Source organism: Coregonus clupeaformis, chromosome 29 (assembly GCF_020615455.1).
Source record: "Coregonus clupeaformis isolate EN_2021a chromosome 29, ASM2061545v1, whole genome shotgun sequence".
NCBI lineage: Eukaryota > Metazoa > Chordata > Actinopteri > Salmoniformes > Salmonidae > Coregonus > Coregonus clupeaformis.
The window spans coordinates 63,559,735-63,577,892 of NC_059220.1; the positions used below are offsets into that span (position 1 = coordinate 63,559,735).

Consider the following 18,158-nt stretch of genomic DNA (forward strand, 5'->3'; position numbering starts at 1 on the left):
GGTGAGCTAGCTAGAACAACATCAACTAGCTAGCTATAATATCAGATAGACATTTTCTAGGAAAAGCATGGACAGAGCTAGCTATCTGTAGTAACATTATTATTTGAAACCACCACATCTGTATCTGTGTTACATTCCATATTATGTTTTAATCTAGTTGTACTGTATTGCTATCCGTCTCAAGTTGTACAAATCATCAGCATGAAGAATACTGAATCATGTTTGAATTGTCAAGTGGACTGAATTCTCATTCAAATTATGATGTGCCTCTCTTTTAGATATGTTAAGCACACCTCTGCCTCTGCTAGCCACACAACCACTGCCTCATAGTGGTTGGGTAAGCTCCTTCCTGGCTGGCCCTGTCCAGGGGTGACATTGAACGGGGCCACAGTGTCTCCCAGCCCCCCGGTCTCATGTGTAGAAGCTGTTATTGACAAAAGGGAATATTAATCATGAATACATAGAAAACGTTGTTCCCATGTACAATATATTGAGGACTTGTGTTCATTAGAAAAGTGCTGGTGGATTACATGTGGATGGTAGTCATGGATAATGATGGATGTTAGTCATCCTAGTGAATAATTTAAATTCAAATGTAGTCCACTCCAGATCAACTAAACGTTCAAATTTGAAAATAAGGATATACAACCCCCAACACAACACTCACTGTTCTTGTTACAAATGCATGTGTATTGTCTCACGTTAATCAGGACAGCCCCGATCAACAGTCAAAGTACTTTACAGATACCTAGCCTAAAACCCCAAAGAGCTAGCAATGCAGAGGCAGAAGCACAGTGTCTACCTGCCTAAACCTGATCAGCAGGGGTCTCCGACAAGGTAGAACGCCCAGTGAAATCAGGCCAGGGGTCCATAGCTGCAGTCGGAATGGCTAGGGACAACTAGGGACTCGGCTCCCCCAGTCCGGTCAGGTCCCATCAGTCAATATAATTTGATTCATTATGATCTAAAAGTAAAAACTGATCCTAGATCGGCACTCCTACTCTAAGATGCTTCGTGAATACGGGTCCAGATAAGAACAGTTGACCCTAGCCCCCCCCCGGCACATAAGCTATTGCAGAGTAATTACCGGGGACTGAGACAGAGGGGTTGGGAGACACTGTGTGGAAAGGACCAGCCAGAAAGGAGCTTACCCAACCACTCTGAGGCAGTGGTTGTGTGGCTAGCAGAGGCAGAGGTGTGCTTAGACGATCTGAAAGAGAGCCACAACATTATTTGAATGAGAATTCAGTCCACTTGACAATTCAAACATAATTCAGTATTCTTCATGCTGATGATTTGTACAACTTGAGACGGATAGCAATACAGTACAACTAGATTAAAACATAATATGGAATATAACACAGATACAGATGATGTGCATGTGGTGGTTTCAAATAATAATGTTACTACAGATAGCTAGCTCTGTCCATGCTTTTCCTAGAAAATGTCTATCTGATATTATAGCTAGCTAGTTGATGTTGTTCTAGCTAGCTCACCCAAAGCAGGCTTTGCTCCTCCTCGCTGGTCTGCAGATGCATGACTACATGATCATGATGTTGTGGCTGTAACATTTAACGGGCACTAGAACAACAACAACAACAACAACTAGCTAGCCATATGAGATGGACATTTTCAGGAAAAGAAGCTCGTATAGGAAGCCAATAAAATGAATATCAATGTATTCTTCCCCATCCCCTCTTGTCTTGATTCTACAGGCAGCTAGCCTGTTCTCCTCCAAATATTATTAGCAAGCTAGCTAACGTTAGCCAACTTGAGCAGATATCTCAGCTTGCTAACTAGCAAAGCCAACTAACTACAGATCAAATATACACAGAGCAAACAATTATTTTCTAGTGTTAGTCTCAACCAAATGACAATTACATAGCTAGACCTATTGCTCTGATACACAACGTAAGAACCACTAGATACAGGCTAGCCAGAAGGCTCTAATGCTAGCTAGCTAGATAACCAGCCATGTAATGCCAATGGAAAAGCATTAGCTTTGTAGCGTTTATGCTATGTGGAAACACTCTTTTTAATTATTCCCGTCATCTTCCTCACCAAAGCCTTGTTGTAGTTTTCAAATTCTGTTAATTTAATTTAGCTAGCTAGCTATCTATTAATTTTAACACATTTGATCCATATTTAGCACAGTGTGAAAGCACATTCAAGAATGACAACACCTCACCCGATTTGGTCGGAAGAAAAAGCCCTGTCCACCAGAGTTCATGTTTTTCTGTGGTGCCTGCTTACAGATTATTATTTTTTTACAACTGCAATACTTTTGGCACAGGTTAGTCGAGAAATTAGTGCCTAAATTCTGAGCACACAGATTCGACATCTGCAAGTGTAGTTTTGGTTCACAGAAGAAGATTCACCAGTCGTAAATTTAGTAAATGAGCTGCATTCATTCTCAAATGTAGTTGCATACTTTCAAATCTCATTTAATTTGTTCACATATCAACTTGCAAGCGTTGTTGTATTTATTCTCAAAATAAGTTACATGTTTGCAAATATTTTTTGCAACTACAAAACTCAGTATACAGTTGCAACTCATATTTTACATACGCACATCATTCTTTACATGCTTGTATAATTAAGTCATGATTCTACCTCCATAAAAGAGCCCCCCTCCGCCTCCTCATCTCTTCTGTCTGTATCGCTCTCCTGGGAGTGGGGGGTGTAGGGCGATTAGAGGTGTCTGTGTGTGTGTGTGTTTGTATTCGTCGGTAAATGTGTGTGTGTGTGTGTGTGTGTGTGACTGTTCTGTGTGTTTTTTATATGATGTGTGTGTCTCAAGGGGCGTGTGTGCATTTGCATGCATAAAGTGGCTTGCGAAAGTATTCACCCCCCTTGGCATTTTTCCTATTTTGTTGCCTTACAACCTGGAATTAAAATGGATTTTTGGGGGGTTTGTATCATTTGATTTACACAACATGCCTACCACTTTGAAGATGCACAATATTTTTTCTTGTGAAACAAACAAAAAAATAAGATAAAAAAAACAGAACTTGAGCATGCATAACTATTCACCCCCCCAAAGTCAATACTTTGTAGAGCCACCTTTTGCAGCAATTACAGCTGCAAGTCTCTTGGGGTATGTCTCTATAAGCTTGGCACATCTAGCCACTGGGACTTTTGCCCATTCTTCAAGGCAAAACTACTCCAGCTCCTTCAAGTTGGATGGGTTCCGCTGGTGTACAGCAATCTTTAAGTCATACCACAGATTCTCAATTGGATTGAGGTATTTGACTAGGTCATTCCAAGACATTTAAATGTTTCCCCTTAAACCACTTGAGTGTTGCTTTAGCAGTATGCTTAGGGTCATTGTCCTGCTGGAAGGTGAACCTCTGTCCCAGTCTCAAATCTCTGGAAGACTGAAACAGGTTTCCCTCAAGAATTTCCCTGTATTTAGCGCCATCCATCATTCCTTCAATTCTGACCAGTTTCCCAGTCCCTGCCGATGGAAAAACATCCCCACAGCATGATGCTGCCACCACCATGCTTCACTGGTGGTGGCTGAGATGGTGTTCTCGGGGTGATGAGAGGTGTTGGGTTTGCGCCAAACATAGCGTTTTCGTTGATGGCCAAAAAGCTCACTTTTAGTCTCATCTGACCAGAGTACCTTCTTCCATATGTATGGGGAGTCTCCCACATGCCTTTTGGCGAACACCAAACTTGTTTGCTTATTTTTTTCTTTAAGCAATGGCTTTTTTCTGGCCACTATTCCATAAAGCCCAGCTCTGTGGAGTGTACGGCTTAAAGTGGTCCTATGGACAGATACGCCAATCTCCGCTGTGGAGCTTTGCAGCTCCTTCAGGGTTATATTTGGTCTCTTTGTTGCCTCTCTGATTAATACCCTCCTTGCCTGGTCCATGAGTTTTGGTGGGCGGCCCTCTCTTGGCAGGTTTGTTGTGATGCCATATTCTTTCAATTTTTTAATAATGGATTTAATGGTGCTCCGTGGGATGTTCAAAGTTTCGGATATTTTTTTTATAACCCAACCCTGATCTGTACTTCTCCACAACTTTGTCCCTGACCTGTTTGGAGAGCTCCTTGGTCTTCATGGTGCCGCTTGCTTGGTGGTGCCCCTTGCTTAGTGGTGTTGCAGACTCTGGGGCCTTTCAGAACAGGTGTATATATACTGAGATCATGTGACAGATCATGTGACACTTAGATTGTACACAGGTGGACTTTATTTAACTAATTATTTGACTTCTGAAGGTAATTGGTTGCACCAGATCTTATTTAGGGGCTTCATAGCAAAGGGGGTGAATATGCACGCACCACCTTTCCGTTATTTATTTTTTAGAATTCTTTGAAATAAGTAATTTTTTTCATTTCACTTCACCAATTTGGAATATTTTGTGTATGTCCATTACATGAAATCCAAATAAAAATAAATTTAAATTACAGGTTGTAATGCAACAAAATAGGAAAAATGCCAAGGGGGATGAATACTTTTGCAAGGCACTGTATGTTTGCATGCGTCTACGGAACCACTAGCGAGTGAGGGAAAGAGTGAGTGAATGAGAGCGTGGTTCTCGCTGCAAGATGCCGTAGAGGTCGTTATGACTCGATCAGCCTCTGTTCACATCATCGCACCCTCCCTCACCTCCTCACCCACCACTGCCTCAACCCGCCTACCCCCTCCGCCTTAACCCCCCCTATCCCCTTCGCCTTAACCCCCCCTACCCCCACCGCCTTAACCCCCCCCTACCCCCTACCCCCACCGCCTTAACCCCACCTACCCCCACCACTTCAACCCCCACCTCAACCCCTCCTACCCCCACCACCTTAACCCTCCCACCCCCACCTCCTCAACCACCAACTCCTCAACCCCCCCAATAGTAGTAGTAGTGTGAGGTGATGTAGTAGTGTGAGGTGATGTAGTAGTGTGAGGTGATGTAGTACTGTGAGGTGATGTAGTACTGTGAGGTGATGTAGTACTGTGAGGTGATGTAGTACTGTGAGGTGATGTAGTACTGTGAGGTGATGTAGTACTGTGAGGTGATGTAGTACTGTGAGGTGATGTAGTAGTGTGAGGTGATGTAGTAGTGTGATTTGGTGTGCACACACACACACAGTCTTCACCTCTTATCTGATAGTCTGATAGCTCATCAACATCATGTGCTTCTCACCGCAGCAGCTGTTTGTTCAGCCGTTTGGTCTAGTGTGATCTATCAGGGGAACTAAGTAGTGTTTTTTCTCTCTTTCCATCTCTGTAGACTTCTAGAAACACTAGAGTAGACTGTACACACACACACACACACACACACACACACAGCAGACACACACACACAGACACACAGACACACACACACAGAGACACACACAGAGACACACACAGAGAGAGACACACAGAGAGAGACACACAGAGAGAGACACACACAGAGAGAGACACACAGAGAGAGACACAGAGAGAGAGACACACAGAGAGAGACACAGAGAGAGAGACACAGAGAGAGACACACAGAGAGAGACACACAGAGAGAGACACACAGAGAGAGACACACAGAGAGAGACACACAGAGAGAGACACACAGAGAGAGACACACAGAGAGAGACACAAACAGAGAGACACACACAGAGAGACACACACCGAGAGACACACACCCGCTAAACACACTTCCTCAAATAAAAAGATATGGAAATCACACAGGAAATTGAATGAAAAACATACCCATATTGCTTTTAGCCTCACAATGCGCTCTCGCTCTCACTCTCGCTCTCGCTCTCGCGCTCTTCCCTAGTGTGATCAGTGAGAGGAAGTAGTGTTTTCTCTCCCTGATTGTGTGATCGTACAACCACCCGCTCTGTCTAAAAAGAGATGCTCCGCAGCAACTCTAGCCGGAGTTGGGATATTTGGGTCAAAGAGCACAGTTGGGTGGTGTGGTTGGCTGGCCTTTTTTTCAATGGTTTCTGTGGCCTGTGAAAATGGAAATCTCCAATTTCTGTTGGTACTACTGTATACATCACCTCCAGAGACCGAGAAACATTGAGAGAGAAAATACAGTGCATTCGGAAAGTATTCAGACCCCTTGACTTTTTCCACATGTTACGTTACAGCCTTATTCTAAAATTGATTAAATTGTTAAAATTAAAACATTTCATCAATCTACACACTACCCCTTAATGACAAAACAAAATCAGGGTTTTATACATTTTTGCAACTGTATTAAATGTAGAAAACTGAAATATCACATTTACATAAGTATTCAGACCCTTTACTACTTTGTTGAAGCACCTTTGGCTGTGATTACAGCCTCAAGTCTTTTTGGGTATGACGCTACAAGCTTGGCACACCTGTATTTGGGGAGTTTCTCCCATTCTTCTCTGCAGATCCTCTCAAGCTCTGTCAGGTTTGACGGCGAGTGTCGCTGCACAGCTATTTTCAGGTCTCTCCAGAGATGTTCGATAGGGTTCAAGTCCGGGCTCTGGCTGGGCCACTCAAGGACATTCAGAGACTTGTCCCGAAGCCACTCCTGCGTTGTCTTGACTGTGTGCTTAGGGTTGTTGTCCTGTTGGAAGGTGAACCTTCGCCCCAGTCTGAGGTCCTGAGCACTCTTGAGCAGGTTTTCTTCAAGGATCTCTCTGTACTTTGCTCCGTTCATCTTTCCCTCGACCATGACTAGTCTTCCAGTCCCTGCCGCTGAAAAACATCCCCACAGCATGATGCTGCCACCACCATGCTTCACCGTAGGGATGGTGCCAGGTTTCTCCAGATGTGACGCTTGGCATTCAGGCCAAAGAGTTCAATCTTGGTTTCTCATGGTCTGAGAGTCCTTTAGGTGCCTTTTGGCAAACTCCAAGTGGGCTGTCATGTGCCTTTTACTGAGGAGTGGCAAGAAATTTTAGCAAGTTTATACAAAATAAAAAACAGAAATATCTTATTTACATAAGTATTCAGACCATTTATTATGAGACTCGAACTTGAGCTCAGGTGCATCCTGTTTCCATTGATCATCCTTGAGATGTTTCTACAACTTGATTGGAGTCAACCTGTGGTAAATTCAATTGATTGGACATGATTTGGAAAGGCACACACCTGTCTATATAAGGTCCCACAGTTGACAGTGCATGTCAGAGCAAAAACCAAGCCATGAGGTCGATGGAATTGTCCGTAGAGCTCCGAGACAGGATTGTGTCGAGGCACAGATCTGGGGAAGGGTACCAAAAACTTTCTGCAGCATTGAAGGTCCCCAAGAACACATGGCCTCCATCATTCTTAAATGGAAGAAGTTTGGAACCACCAAGATTCTTCCTAGAGCTGGTCGCCCGGCCAAACTAAACTGAGCAATCTGGGGAGAAGGGCATTGGTCAGGGAGGTGACCAAGAACCCGATGGTCACGCTGACAGAGCTCCAAAATTCCTCTGTGGAGATGGGAGAACCTTCCAGAAGGACAACCATCTCTGCAGCACTCCACTAAGCAGGCCTTTATGGTAGAGTGGCCAGATGGAAGCCACTCCTCAGTAAAAGCCACATGACAGAGAACAGCATACGGGCGAGACAGAGAACAGCATACGGGCGAGACAGAGAACAGCATACGGGTGAGACAGAGAACAGCAAACGGGCGAGACGGAGAACAGCATACGGGCGAGACGGAGAACAGCATACGGGCGAGACGGAGAACAGCATACGGGAGAGACGGAGAACAGCATACAGGCGAGACGGAGAACAGCATACGGGCGAGACGGAGAACAGCATACGGGCGAGACGGAGAACAGCATACGGGCGAGACGGAGAACAGCATACGGGAGAGACGGAGAACAGCATACGGGCGAGACGGAGAACAGCATACGGGCGAGACGGAGAACAGCATACGGGCGAGACGGAGAACAGCATACGGGCGAGACGGAGAACAGCATACGGGCGAGACGGAGAACAGCATACGGGCGAGACGGAGAACAGCATACGGGCGAGACGGAGAACAGCATACGGGCGAGACGGAGAACAGCATACGGGCGAGACGGAGAACAGCATACGGGCGAGACGGAGAACAGCATACGGGCGAGACGGAGAACAGCATACGGGCGAGACGGAGAACAGCATACGGGCGAGACGGAGAACAGCATACGGGCGAGACGGAGAACAGCATACGGGCGAGACAGAGAACAGCATACGGGCGAGACAGAGAACAGCATACGGGCGAGACAGAGAACAGCATACGGGCGAGACAGAGAACAGCATACGGGCGGGACAGAGAACAGCATACGGGCGAGACAGAGAACAGCATACGGGCGGGACAGAGAACAGCATACGGGTTAGAGGCACCAGACCGACAGCCACAGTGGAGCTCTTTTTATTTCTGTGTTGGTCTACTTTGTGGCACGTCACAAATGACACCCTATTTCCTATATAATGTACTACTTTTGACCAGGGTCCACTGGCAAGGCCGTGTGTGTGTGTGTGACTCTGACTCTGTTTTCATGTGTGTGAGAGAGAGAGAGAGAGAGAGAGAGAGAGAGAGAGAGAGAGAGGGAGAGGAGGGAGAGAAGGAAGGAGGGAGGGAGGATTTGGCCAGCTGTCAGCCACTGTGGGATGGCTAGGGCGCCTCAAGCTTCTCCCAGACTGACCGACAGTAACCCTCTGGTCCTCTGGCTGTACAGTAATAGCCTTTGGGTATCACAACACACACACACACACACACACACACACACACACACACACACACACACACACACACAGCTCTCGCCTCTGGATTAATTCTTCCTCTAGTGAAACAGTAATTTGTGTATTTGGAAATTCGGTTACTCTGTGAAATGGTCTTTTGACCTCTCTTCCCCCAGAGGAGGAAATATACTGATGATAATGTCTTCATTAGATTTCCTAATCAAAGTGTAATTTACTGGTAACCATCACATGAATCATTCCAGCCTGCAATCATTTCTTAGAGAACTAAAGCATTTACATGAGCTAGGGTTACAGTCTGTGTCCGATCTGCCTGTCTGCTCAGTTCGGCTGTATTTCAGTTCTGGAGAGCTAGCTAACATTCTCCCAAACAGAATGACCCCCAAACAGCACGCTGAAAGATAAACGTTGAAAGATTCTTAAATCCCCAGGGCTGTGAGTTTCACTTCTTGTTGGCTGTGAAAGTTTTACACAGGAAAATAAATGTCCATATTTCTCTCTCTCTCGCTCTCGCTCTCTCTCTCTCTCTCTCTCTCTCTCTCTCTCTCTCTCTCTCTCTCTCTCTCTCTCTCTCTCTCTCTCTCTCTCTCTCTCTCTCTCTCTCTCGTTATTATTACCCATGGCCCTCTGTGAGATGATGAACGCATCGTCTTTATCTGGAACACATCTCTGCCACCTGCAGAAGAGAACAATTCCAGTGGGTGTGATAGGAGGCTCTGTTTTAATGTCCTTCATGTATGTTTGCACGTGTCATATGTACAGTAGATCTGTGTGTGTGTGTGGACGAATGATAGGCGTATCATCGGAATAGATGAGAAAGAAAGAGAAGAAGCTTGGATTGGAGGGTGTTTAGCTTTTAGCCTGGGAGGCAGGAGGTGTCTGATTTATAGTCCATTATTCAGGAGGAAATGAGCGTCATAGGCCAGTGACTAATAAACGTCGAGCCGCCCCGCTGTACGCCCACATCAAAGAGACTAGGGAGCTCCGCTGGACCCCCTCTCCGTCAACATATACCCTCTCCAGCTCTGGTTCTTTCCGTCAACATATACCCTCTCCAGCTCTGGTTCTCTCCGTCAACATATACCCTCTCCAGCTCTGGTTCTTTCCGTCAACATATACCCTCTCCAGCTCTGGTTCTTTCCGTCAACATATACCCTCTCCAGCTCTGGTTCTTTCCGTCAACATATACCCTCTCCAGCTCTGGTTCTTTCCGTCAACATATACCCTCTCCAGCTCTGGTTCTTTCCGTCAACATATACCCTCTCCAGCTCTGGTTCTTTCCGTCAACATATACCCTCTCCAGCTCTGGTTCTTTCCATCAACATATACCCTCTCCAGCTCTGGTTCTCTCCGTCAACATACAGTGGGGAAAAAAAGTATTTAGTCAGCCACCAATTGTGCAAGTTCTCCCGCTTAAAAAGATGAGAGAGGCCTGTAATTTTCATCATAGGTACACGTCAACTATGACAGACAAATTGAGAAAAAAAATCCAGAAAATCACATTGTAGGATTTTTAATGAATTTATTTGCAAATTATGGTGGAAAATAAGTATTTGGTCACCTACAAACAAGCAAGATTTCTGGCTCTCACAGACCTGTAACTTCTTCTTTAAGAGGCTCCTCTGTCCTCCACTCGTTACCTGTATTAATGGCACCTGTTTGAACTTGTTATCAGTATAAAAGACACCTGTCCACAACCTCAAACAGTCACACTCCAAACTCTACTATGGCCAAGACCAAAGAGCTGTCAAAGGACACCAGAAACAAAATTGTAGACCTGCACCAGGCTGGCAAGACTGAATCTGCAATAGGTAAGCAGCTTGGTTTGAAGAAATCAACTGTGGGAGCAATTATTAGGAAATGGAAGACATACAAGACCACTGATAATCTCCCCTCGATCTGGGGCTCCACGCAAGATCTCACAAAATGATCACAAGAACAGTGATCAAAAATCCCAGAACCACACGGGGGGGACCTAGTGAATGACCTGCAAAGAGCTGGGACCAAAGTAACAAAGCCTACCATCAGTAACACACTACGCCGCCAGGGACTCAAATCCTGCAGTGCGAGACGTGTCCCCCTGCTTAAGCCAGTACATGTCCAGGCCCGTCTGAAGTTTGCTAGAGTGCATTTGGATGATCAGGAAGAGGATTGGGAGAATGTCATATGGTCAGATGAAACCAAAATAGAAATTTTTGGTAAAACCTCAACTCGTCGCGTTTGGAGGACAAAGAATGCTGAGTTGCATCCAAAGAACACCATACCTACTGTGAAGCATGGGGGTGGAAACATCATGCTTTGGGGCTGTTTTTCTGCAAAGGGACCAGGACGACTGATCCGTGTAAAGGAAAGAATGAATGGGGCCATGTATCGTGAGATTTTGAGTGAAAACCTCCTTCCATCAGCAAGGGCATTGAAGATGAAACGTGGCTGGATCTTTCAGCATGACAATGATCCCAAACATACCGCCCGGGCAACGAAGGAGTGGCTTCGTAAGAAGCATTTCTAGGTCCTGGAGTGGCCTTTAGCCAGTCTCCAGATCTCAACCCCATAGAAAATCTTTGGAGGGAGTTGAAAGTCCGTGTTGCCCAGCGACAGCCCCAAAACATCACTGCTCTAGAGGAGATCTGCATGGAGGAATGGGCCAAAATACCAGCAACAGTGTGTGAAAACCTTGTGAAGACTTACAGAAAACTTTTGACCTGTGTCATTGCCAACAAAGGGTATATAACAAAGTATTGAGAAACTTTTGTTATTGACCAAATACTTATTTTCCACCATAATTTGCTAATAAATTCATTAAAAATCCTACAATGTGATTTTCTGGATTTTTTTTTCTCATTTTGTCTGTCATAGTTGACGTGTACCTATGATGAAAATTACAGGCCTCTCTCATCTTTTTAAGTGGGAGAACTTGCACAATTGGTGGCTGACTAAATACTTTTTTTCCCCACTGTATACCCTCTCCAGCTCTGGTTCTTTCCGTCAACATATACCCTCTCCAGCTCTGGTTCTGTCTGTCAGCATATACCCTCTCCTTCTCTGGTTCTGTCCGTCAGCATATACCCTCTCCTTCTCTGGTTCTGTCCGTCAGCATATACCCTCTCCTTCTCTGGTTCTGTCCGTCAGCATATACCCTCTCCATCTCTGGTTGTTGGCTTGAACCACGCTCACGTTAGCTCCACGAACGAATGCCTATGCTTTAGCTCAATGGGTTCACAGTGTTGTGGGGCTCAGCAGACTGGGGTTTGGTCTTCTGAAGGGACGGGTTGTCAGTGTGCTTAGTTGATTGGTATCCTTTGATGCTTTCATTAATGGATGCTGGCCCCTATTAAAGCAAAGCCTTCATTCAAGAACACTGTCAGTCAACGCCACGGTGCATTATTATAATGGTGACAATGTATGTTAGAATGTAGCCTATGTAGTATCAATGCCACTTTGATCACAGCACCGTTCAGCAATCAAACTTACTTTTTTCCTCAGGGTTCTGTTGGGAGTACTGTGTGTGTGTGTGTGTGTGTGTGTGTGTGTGTGTGTGTGTGTGTTGAGTACAGCGGGCGGATTAATAGATGCATCCGTAGCGTTAGTGAATTCACACCAATTAAAAGAGACAAATGGGTATGTTTTCATTCAGCGTGTCTTATCTGTCACCGACACGGCAACTGTTAAATCAACAGAGAAGAAAGAGGCAGCAGAATCATGTTGACGAGTTGACCAATATATCAGGCTGTTTCTTAGGGAATGGGAGGGAGGCATGCCCAGTGAATTGCACCATATTCCCTACGTAGTGCCATATTCCCTACATAGTGTCATATTACCTACATAGTGTCATATTCCCTACATAGTGTCATATTCCCTACATAGTGCCATATTCCCTACATAGTGTCATATTACCTACATAGTGTCATATTACCTACATAGTGTCATATTCCCTACGTAGTGCCATATTCCCTACGTAGTGCCATATTACCTACATAGTGCCATATTACCTACATAGTGTCATATTACCTACATAGTGCCATATTCCCTACGTAGTGCCATATTACCTACATAGTGTCATATTACCTACATAGTGCCATATTCCCTACATAGTGTCATATTACCTACATAGTGTCATATTACCTACATAGTGTCATATTACCTACATAGAGTCATATTACCTACATAGTGTCATATTACCTACATAGTGCCATATTACCTACATAGTGTCATATTACCTACATAGAGTCATATTACCTACATAGTGTCATATTACCTACATAGTGCCATATTACCTACATAGTGTCATATTACCTACATAGAGTCATATTACCTACATAGTGTCATATTACCTACATAGTGCCATATTACCTACATAGTGCCATATTACCTACATAGTGCCATATTCCCTACATAGTGTCATATTACCTACGTAGTGTCATATTACCTACGTAGTGTCATATTACCTACGTAGTGCCATATTACCTACATAGAGTCATATTACCTACATAGTGCCATATTCCCTACATAGTGTCATATTAACTACATAGTGCCATATTACCTACATAGTGTCATATTCCCTACATAGTGTCATATTACCTACATAGTGTCATATTACCTACATAGTGTCATATTACCTACATAGTGTCATATTACCTACATAGTGCCATATTACCTACATAGTGCCATATTACCTACATAGTGTCATATTACCTACATAGTGCCATATTCCCTACATAGTGCCATATTACATTTACATTTTACATTTTAGTCATTTAGCAGACGCTCTTATCCAGAGCGACTTACAGTTAGATCCCTACATAGTGTCATATTACCTACATAGTGTCATATTCCCTACATAGTGTCATATTACCTACATAGTGTCATATTACCTACGTAGTGTCATATTACCTACGTAGTGTCATATTACCTACATAGTGTCATATTACCTACATAGTGCCATATTCCCTACGTAGTGCCAATAGTGCCATATTACCTACATAGTGCCATATTACCAATGTAGGCATTTTTACATTTAGTAATTTAGCAGACGCTCTTATCCAGAGCGACTTACAGTAGTGAGTGCATACATTTTCAAATGTTTGTACTAGTCCCCCTTGGGAATCGAACCAACAAACCCTGGCATTGCAAGCGCCATGCTCTATCAACTGAGCCACACGGGACCAGAGTGCTTTGGGCCAGAGCCGTATATGATGCCATTTTGGACACAGCCACATTCTCTGTTTGTTGTTGTTGTGTTTTCATGCCCAGTAATATTCTCTGTTTGTTGTTGTTGTTGTTGTTTTAACAGGAAGTCAGAGGAGGAAGTGGACATGGAGAAGGTGACAGCTGCCATGGTTCTGACCAGCCTGTCCACCAGTCCTCTGGTCAGGAGCCCCCCCGTCAAAGTCAGTGGTGAGTCAACCAAACATGTTTTGATTTATTTATCCTCTTTTTTTATACAGGTGATCACACTGACATTAACAATCTCTGTTACAAGGTAGTTTTGTCCCAAGAAGGCAACAATCCAACGTTTGATAGAGCAAACAATTGCTGAGAGGTGGTCATGATAGCTAGCGTCTGAACGTGTTGTATAGTCCTTTTGCACAACTTAGCAACGCCCATTTCCCCTCAACTTCCTACCTGATACATAGCTTCCTCTCCCGATAGCGTCCTGTCAGCCTGATTGTAGCCATACTAGCCTCGAAGTCGCTCGTTTTATCATTACCTCAGTATATTAATATAGTCATATTTCAATAGTGTTTTTTTTTGTCATTCTTGTTGAAAATTGTGTTTATCCGTTCAGTTAGTGATTTCTTTAATTCGATTATTGTGTTCTGTGTCTTTTTTTAAAAATCTCTTTAGCTAGCAAATGTTAGCTACCAGTACCTAGCTAACGTTAGTGTTAACGGTATTAGTTGGTGCGGCATCTTTATTGAAAGTTAGGAAATGAAGAAGAGCACCTTGAAAGGCCTGCTTGGGATGGCCCCACATGGATAAGTTACTTTTGTGGCTCCATCAGTGACAAAGAGCTATTCAAACAATCAGGACTGTTTGGCTTGCTCACTGAAGACATGGCAGTGATGGCTGTCAAGGGGTTCCTGATTGATGACTGTGTGCCAGGCAAGGTCTACCGTCCACCCTTTCTGTCTAAACAGAGCCAAATGCCAGCAGCACAGGTCCATCAAACGCAAGAGGTTGCCCATCTTAGAGTCCACATTGAGAGATTAATTGGCAGAATTAAACTGAACAAGCTGTTTCAGTCAGAGGTCCCCATGTCACTGATGGGAAGCATCAACTGCACCTGGGCTGTGGCTTGCCTTCTCACAAACGACCAGTGTGGGCCTCTTGTGAAGGCATGGGCCAAGGAGCAATGAGCTACTGCTGCAATGCATCTTTCCTTTTTTTTTTGCTGTGACCCTCTACATTGTCTAACACCCTGTAGTCCATTTATTGATAATAAACACCACTGCTTATACTCCAAACACAAAATGTTGCAAATTAGTTTTTATTTACAGTGACAAGAGAACAGAAAACATTTAACTGAATTATTTTAAATGATTAATTAATGAATTAATTGATGGCACAGACAGATTTGTTGGTTTGTTTCTCTTTCATTAATTGAAAGATAAAGGAGCCTGTCCGTAGTTATTTAGTGTTTCCTGCCTAAGAACTTTTGCATGTACACATGTAAGTAGTACCAGTCACCCTTCTCTCTAATTAGTGAGAACACCACTGGGTCTCTATTTATTCTCTCGACCAGAATGTCCTCAAGCGCACAGACAACAAAGTCACACCACTCCAACCCAGTGATGTAGAGCTGACCTTGAACTTGCCAGCAGTAGGAATGCTGCCTCTTCAGGGAAGGTTCACCGTTATGCATGTGAACGGACTTGCAATCCACAAAACCCTTTACGTTCGGGTTCTTAATCTCAACTAGGCCAAAAGGTGGATACTCGAGAGGGTCGTAGACCAGGCCATCAGGAGAAGAGGCAAGCCGAGGGAGACGTCAGGATGTATGATGAGGCCACAGGGTGAGAAGTTGACATTCTGCATCTTGCAGTAGTCACTGGCTGCTTCCATCTCCAACTCCAGTCCCCTCTTCATGTCAGCTGTTGGTGCTGTGCTTTTGATGATCCTTTCAGCTAGATTGCCTGCGGATGTCAGCCCTCTCACATGGCAAGCCTCTCGGAACCGTGACGAGGTCAGTCTTGGTTTCTGGAGCACCTGCCAGTCGGAGACAGCACTCTGTTCTCTAGTAGCTTCCTCTATTTTATGGGCTGTTGCGATGCTCACCTGAAGAGACTCTATGTGAAGCTGGTCTTCTTCACTGAGCACAAATGTGCAGCCTTGAAAGTTGCTCTCCAGTCTGTAGCCATCCAGGGGCAGTGAAGGGAATGGTGGTGTCTCCTTATGGTGAACTATGTGTCACGTTGTGATTGGAGGCTGCTGGTAAGACAGAAGGCTCCCCACCTGTACCTTTCCAAAGTGCTAGTCGACTACAAGCTGTTCAGCAGACATCCCCATGCTGCAGATCAATGGCTTGGATAGAGGGTCAAAGTTATTGTATGCCTCTTCTATCTGGAGAACTGAGAGGTCAGGGAGCGGCCCGAGAAGGGCGCTGTAGAGTGTACTTCTGCAAAGCAAAGCAAAGCAGCCGCTGTGGTTAGCCAATCTAAACAATGTACTTGAAACCACCTGAAATGTTTTATAGTCAAAGTGTAATAGGACATGACCAGCTACTACCTACTATAGTGGCTATTAGGGAATACTCACCTCATCCCTCCTTCTGCCATGCGTTTCTTGGTGGGTTTGGTGATGGTCATTTTGCCTAATGGCCCAGGTTTCAGACCCTGTAAAAAGAGTACAAGAGCACTGTTCTAAATCTAATAATGAGACAATTTCAGTTTTCATTCAATCAGTTCTTAGCATTATGATGTGATTACAACCATATGATGTTGATATGTGGTATAGCTATTAAAACATACCGTAGTCCTTGGCTTATGCCACTGCTGCTCGGCCTCTGTGCAGCTGTGCACAGGTGGGACGACTGGTGTTCCCATCTGGGAATAGTGTGCAGACTGGAATAGTAATGCGACTGTGTGGATGCGTAATTCTGTGCCAGCAACACATGAACAGTGATGTTGTGTCATTGTTATTGGCTCAGAGGGCTTCAGTCCAACCTACGTGGGGATATAAAAAGAACATGATTAGACTATAAAATCACTCAACATGTGTCACGACCAGCAAACAGAAGTGACTGGCTCAACATGCAACAGCCACTAAATTCATTACAGCAATACGGGTTTAAACTTTTCTAATAAGGGTATATGGCCTTGTTTAAATTTAATCTAATGCGTCCAACATAACAGAGCTTACAGCAAGGAAGACGACTGAACAATTACTACAATAAGAACGGTTTCATACATGGGTTAAGCCTAGTCCTAGACTAAGCGATGCCTCTTAATGCAGATCTCCATTGACAGGAACTTCTTAGTCTAAGACTAGGTTTCATCTCTGACTGTGTAACCGGCTTGTAGTGTGTCACAAACAGCTGACTTTTCACCCTACACTCATACTGTGTGGTTTCTCATTTGTCCTCATGGACCTGTAGCAGCAAGCCCTTATGCTGACCTCTACTGTCACTTTGTCCCTGTTCGAAACGGTTTTGAATAAAAAGAATGAGCAATCATAATGTTAGCTAGCTACTGTAAAAGGCATGTCTTAAACTACGTTACAGCTTTGAGTAAACGTCCTTGTCTGGTCTGATAGGCAACTTGGCTAAACATACAGAAAGACTAATGTGAAGGTGAAATTAGGAGGAACTTCTGGATGCAATTAAAAACTCCAGGGTTGGATGGCATACCAGTCGAGGTATACCAAACCTTTTTTGATATACTCAGAGGACCGTTATTAGCATGTTTTAACAACTCCTATGTAAATGGTAGATTATCAGACACTCAAGAAGAAGGTCTGATTTCATTATTACTGAAACAGGATACAAGTGGGAAATATAAACATCCAGTCCATTTAAAAAATTGGAGGCCCCTTACACTTCACTGTTGTGATGCAAAAATTCTAGCTAAATGTATAGCGCATAGAATTAAAAAGGTATTGTCGGACATTTTTCATTCTAATCAGACAAGTTTTTTTTACATGGACGATACATTGGAGATAATACACTGCTCAAAAAAATAAAGGGAACACTTAAACAACACATCCTAGATCTGAATGAATGAAATAATCTTATGAAATACTTTTTTCTTTACATAGTTGAATGTGCTGACAACAAAATCACACAAAAATTATCAATGGAAATCAAATGTATCAACCCATGGAGGTCTGGATTTGGAGTCACCCTCAAAATTAAAGTGGAAAACCACACTACAGGCTGATCCAACTTTGATGTAATGTCCTTAAAACAAGTCAAAATGAGGCTCAGTAGTGTGTGTGGCCTCCACGTGCCTGTATGACCTCCCTACAACGCCTGGGCATGCTCCTGATGAGGTGGCGGATGGTCTCCTGAGGGATCTCCTCCCAGACCTGG

The 18,158-nt window shown here is 44.1% G+C and overlaps 1 protein-coding gene across 1 annotated transcript in view; it reads left to right on the top strand.

Annotated features, from left to right (window-relative positions):
* LOC121572283 (zinc finger protein 704-like) overlaps positions 1 to 18,158 on the top strand; it is a 73,119-nt gene that overhangs the window by 36,812 nt on the left and 18,149 nt on the right. The window contains exon 3 of the mRNA XM_045209030.1: positions 13,923 to 14,026. Within this exon, the coding sequence (XP_045064965.1) occupies positions 13,923 to 14,026 (104 nt within the window). The remainder of the gene's footprint in view (positions 1 to 13,922; positions 14,027 to 18,158) is intronic.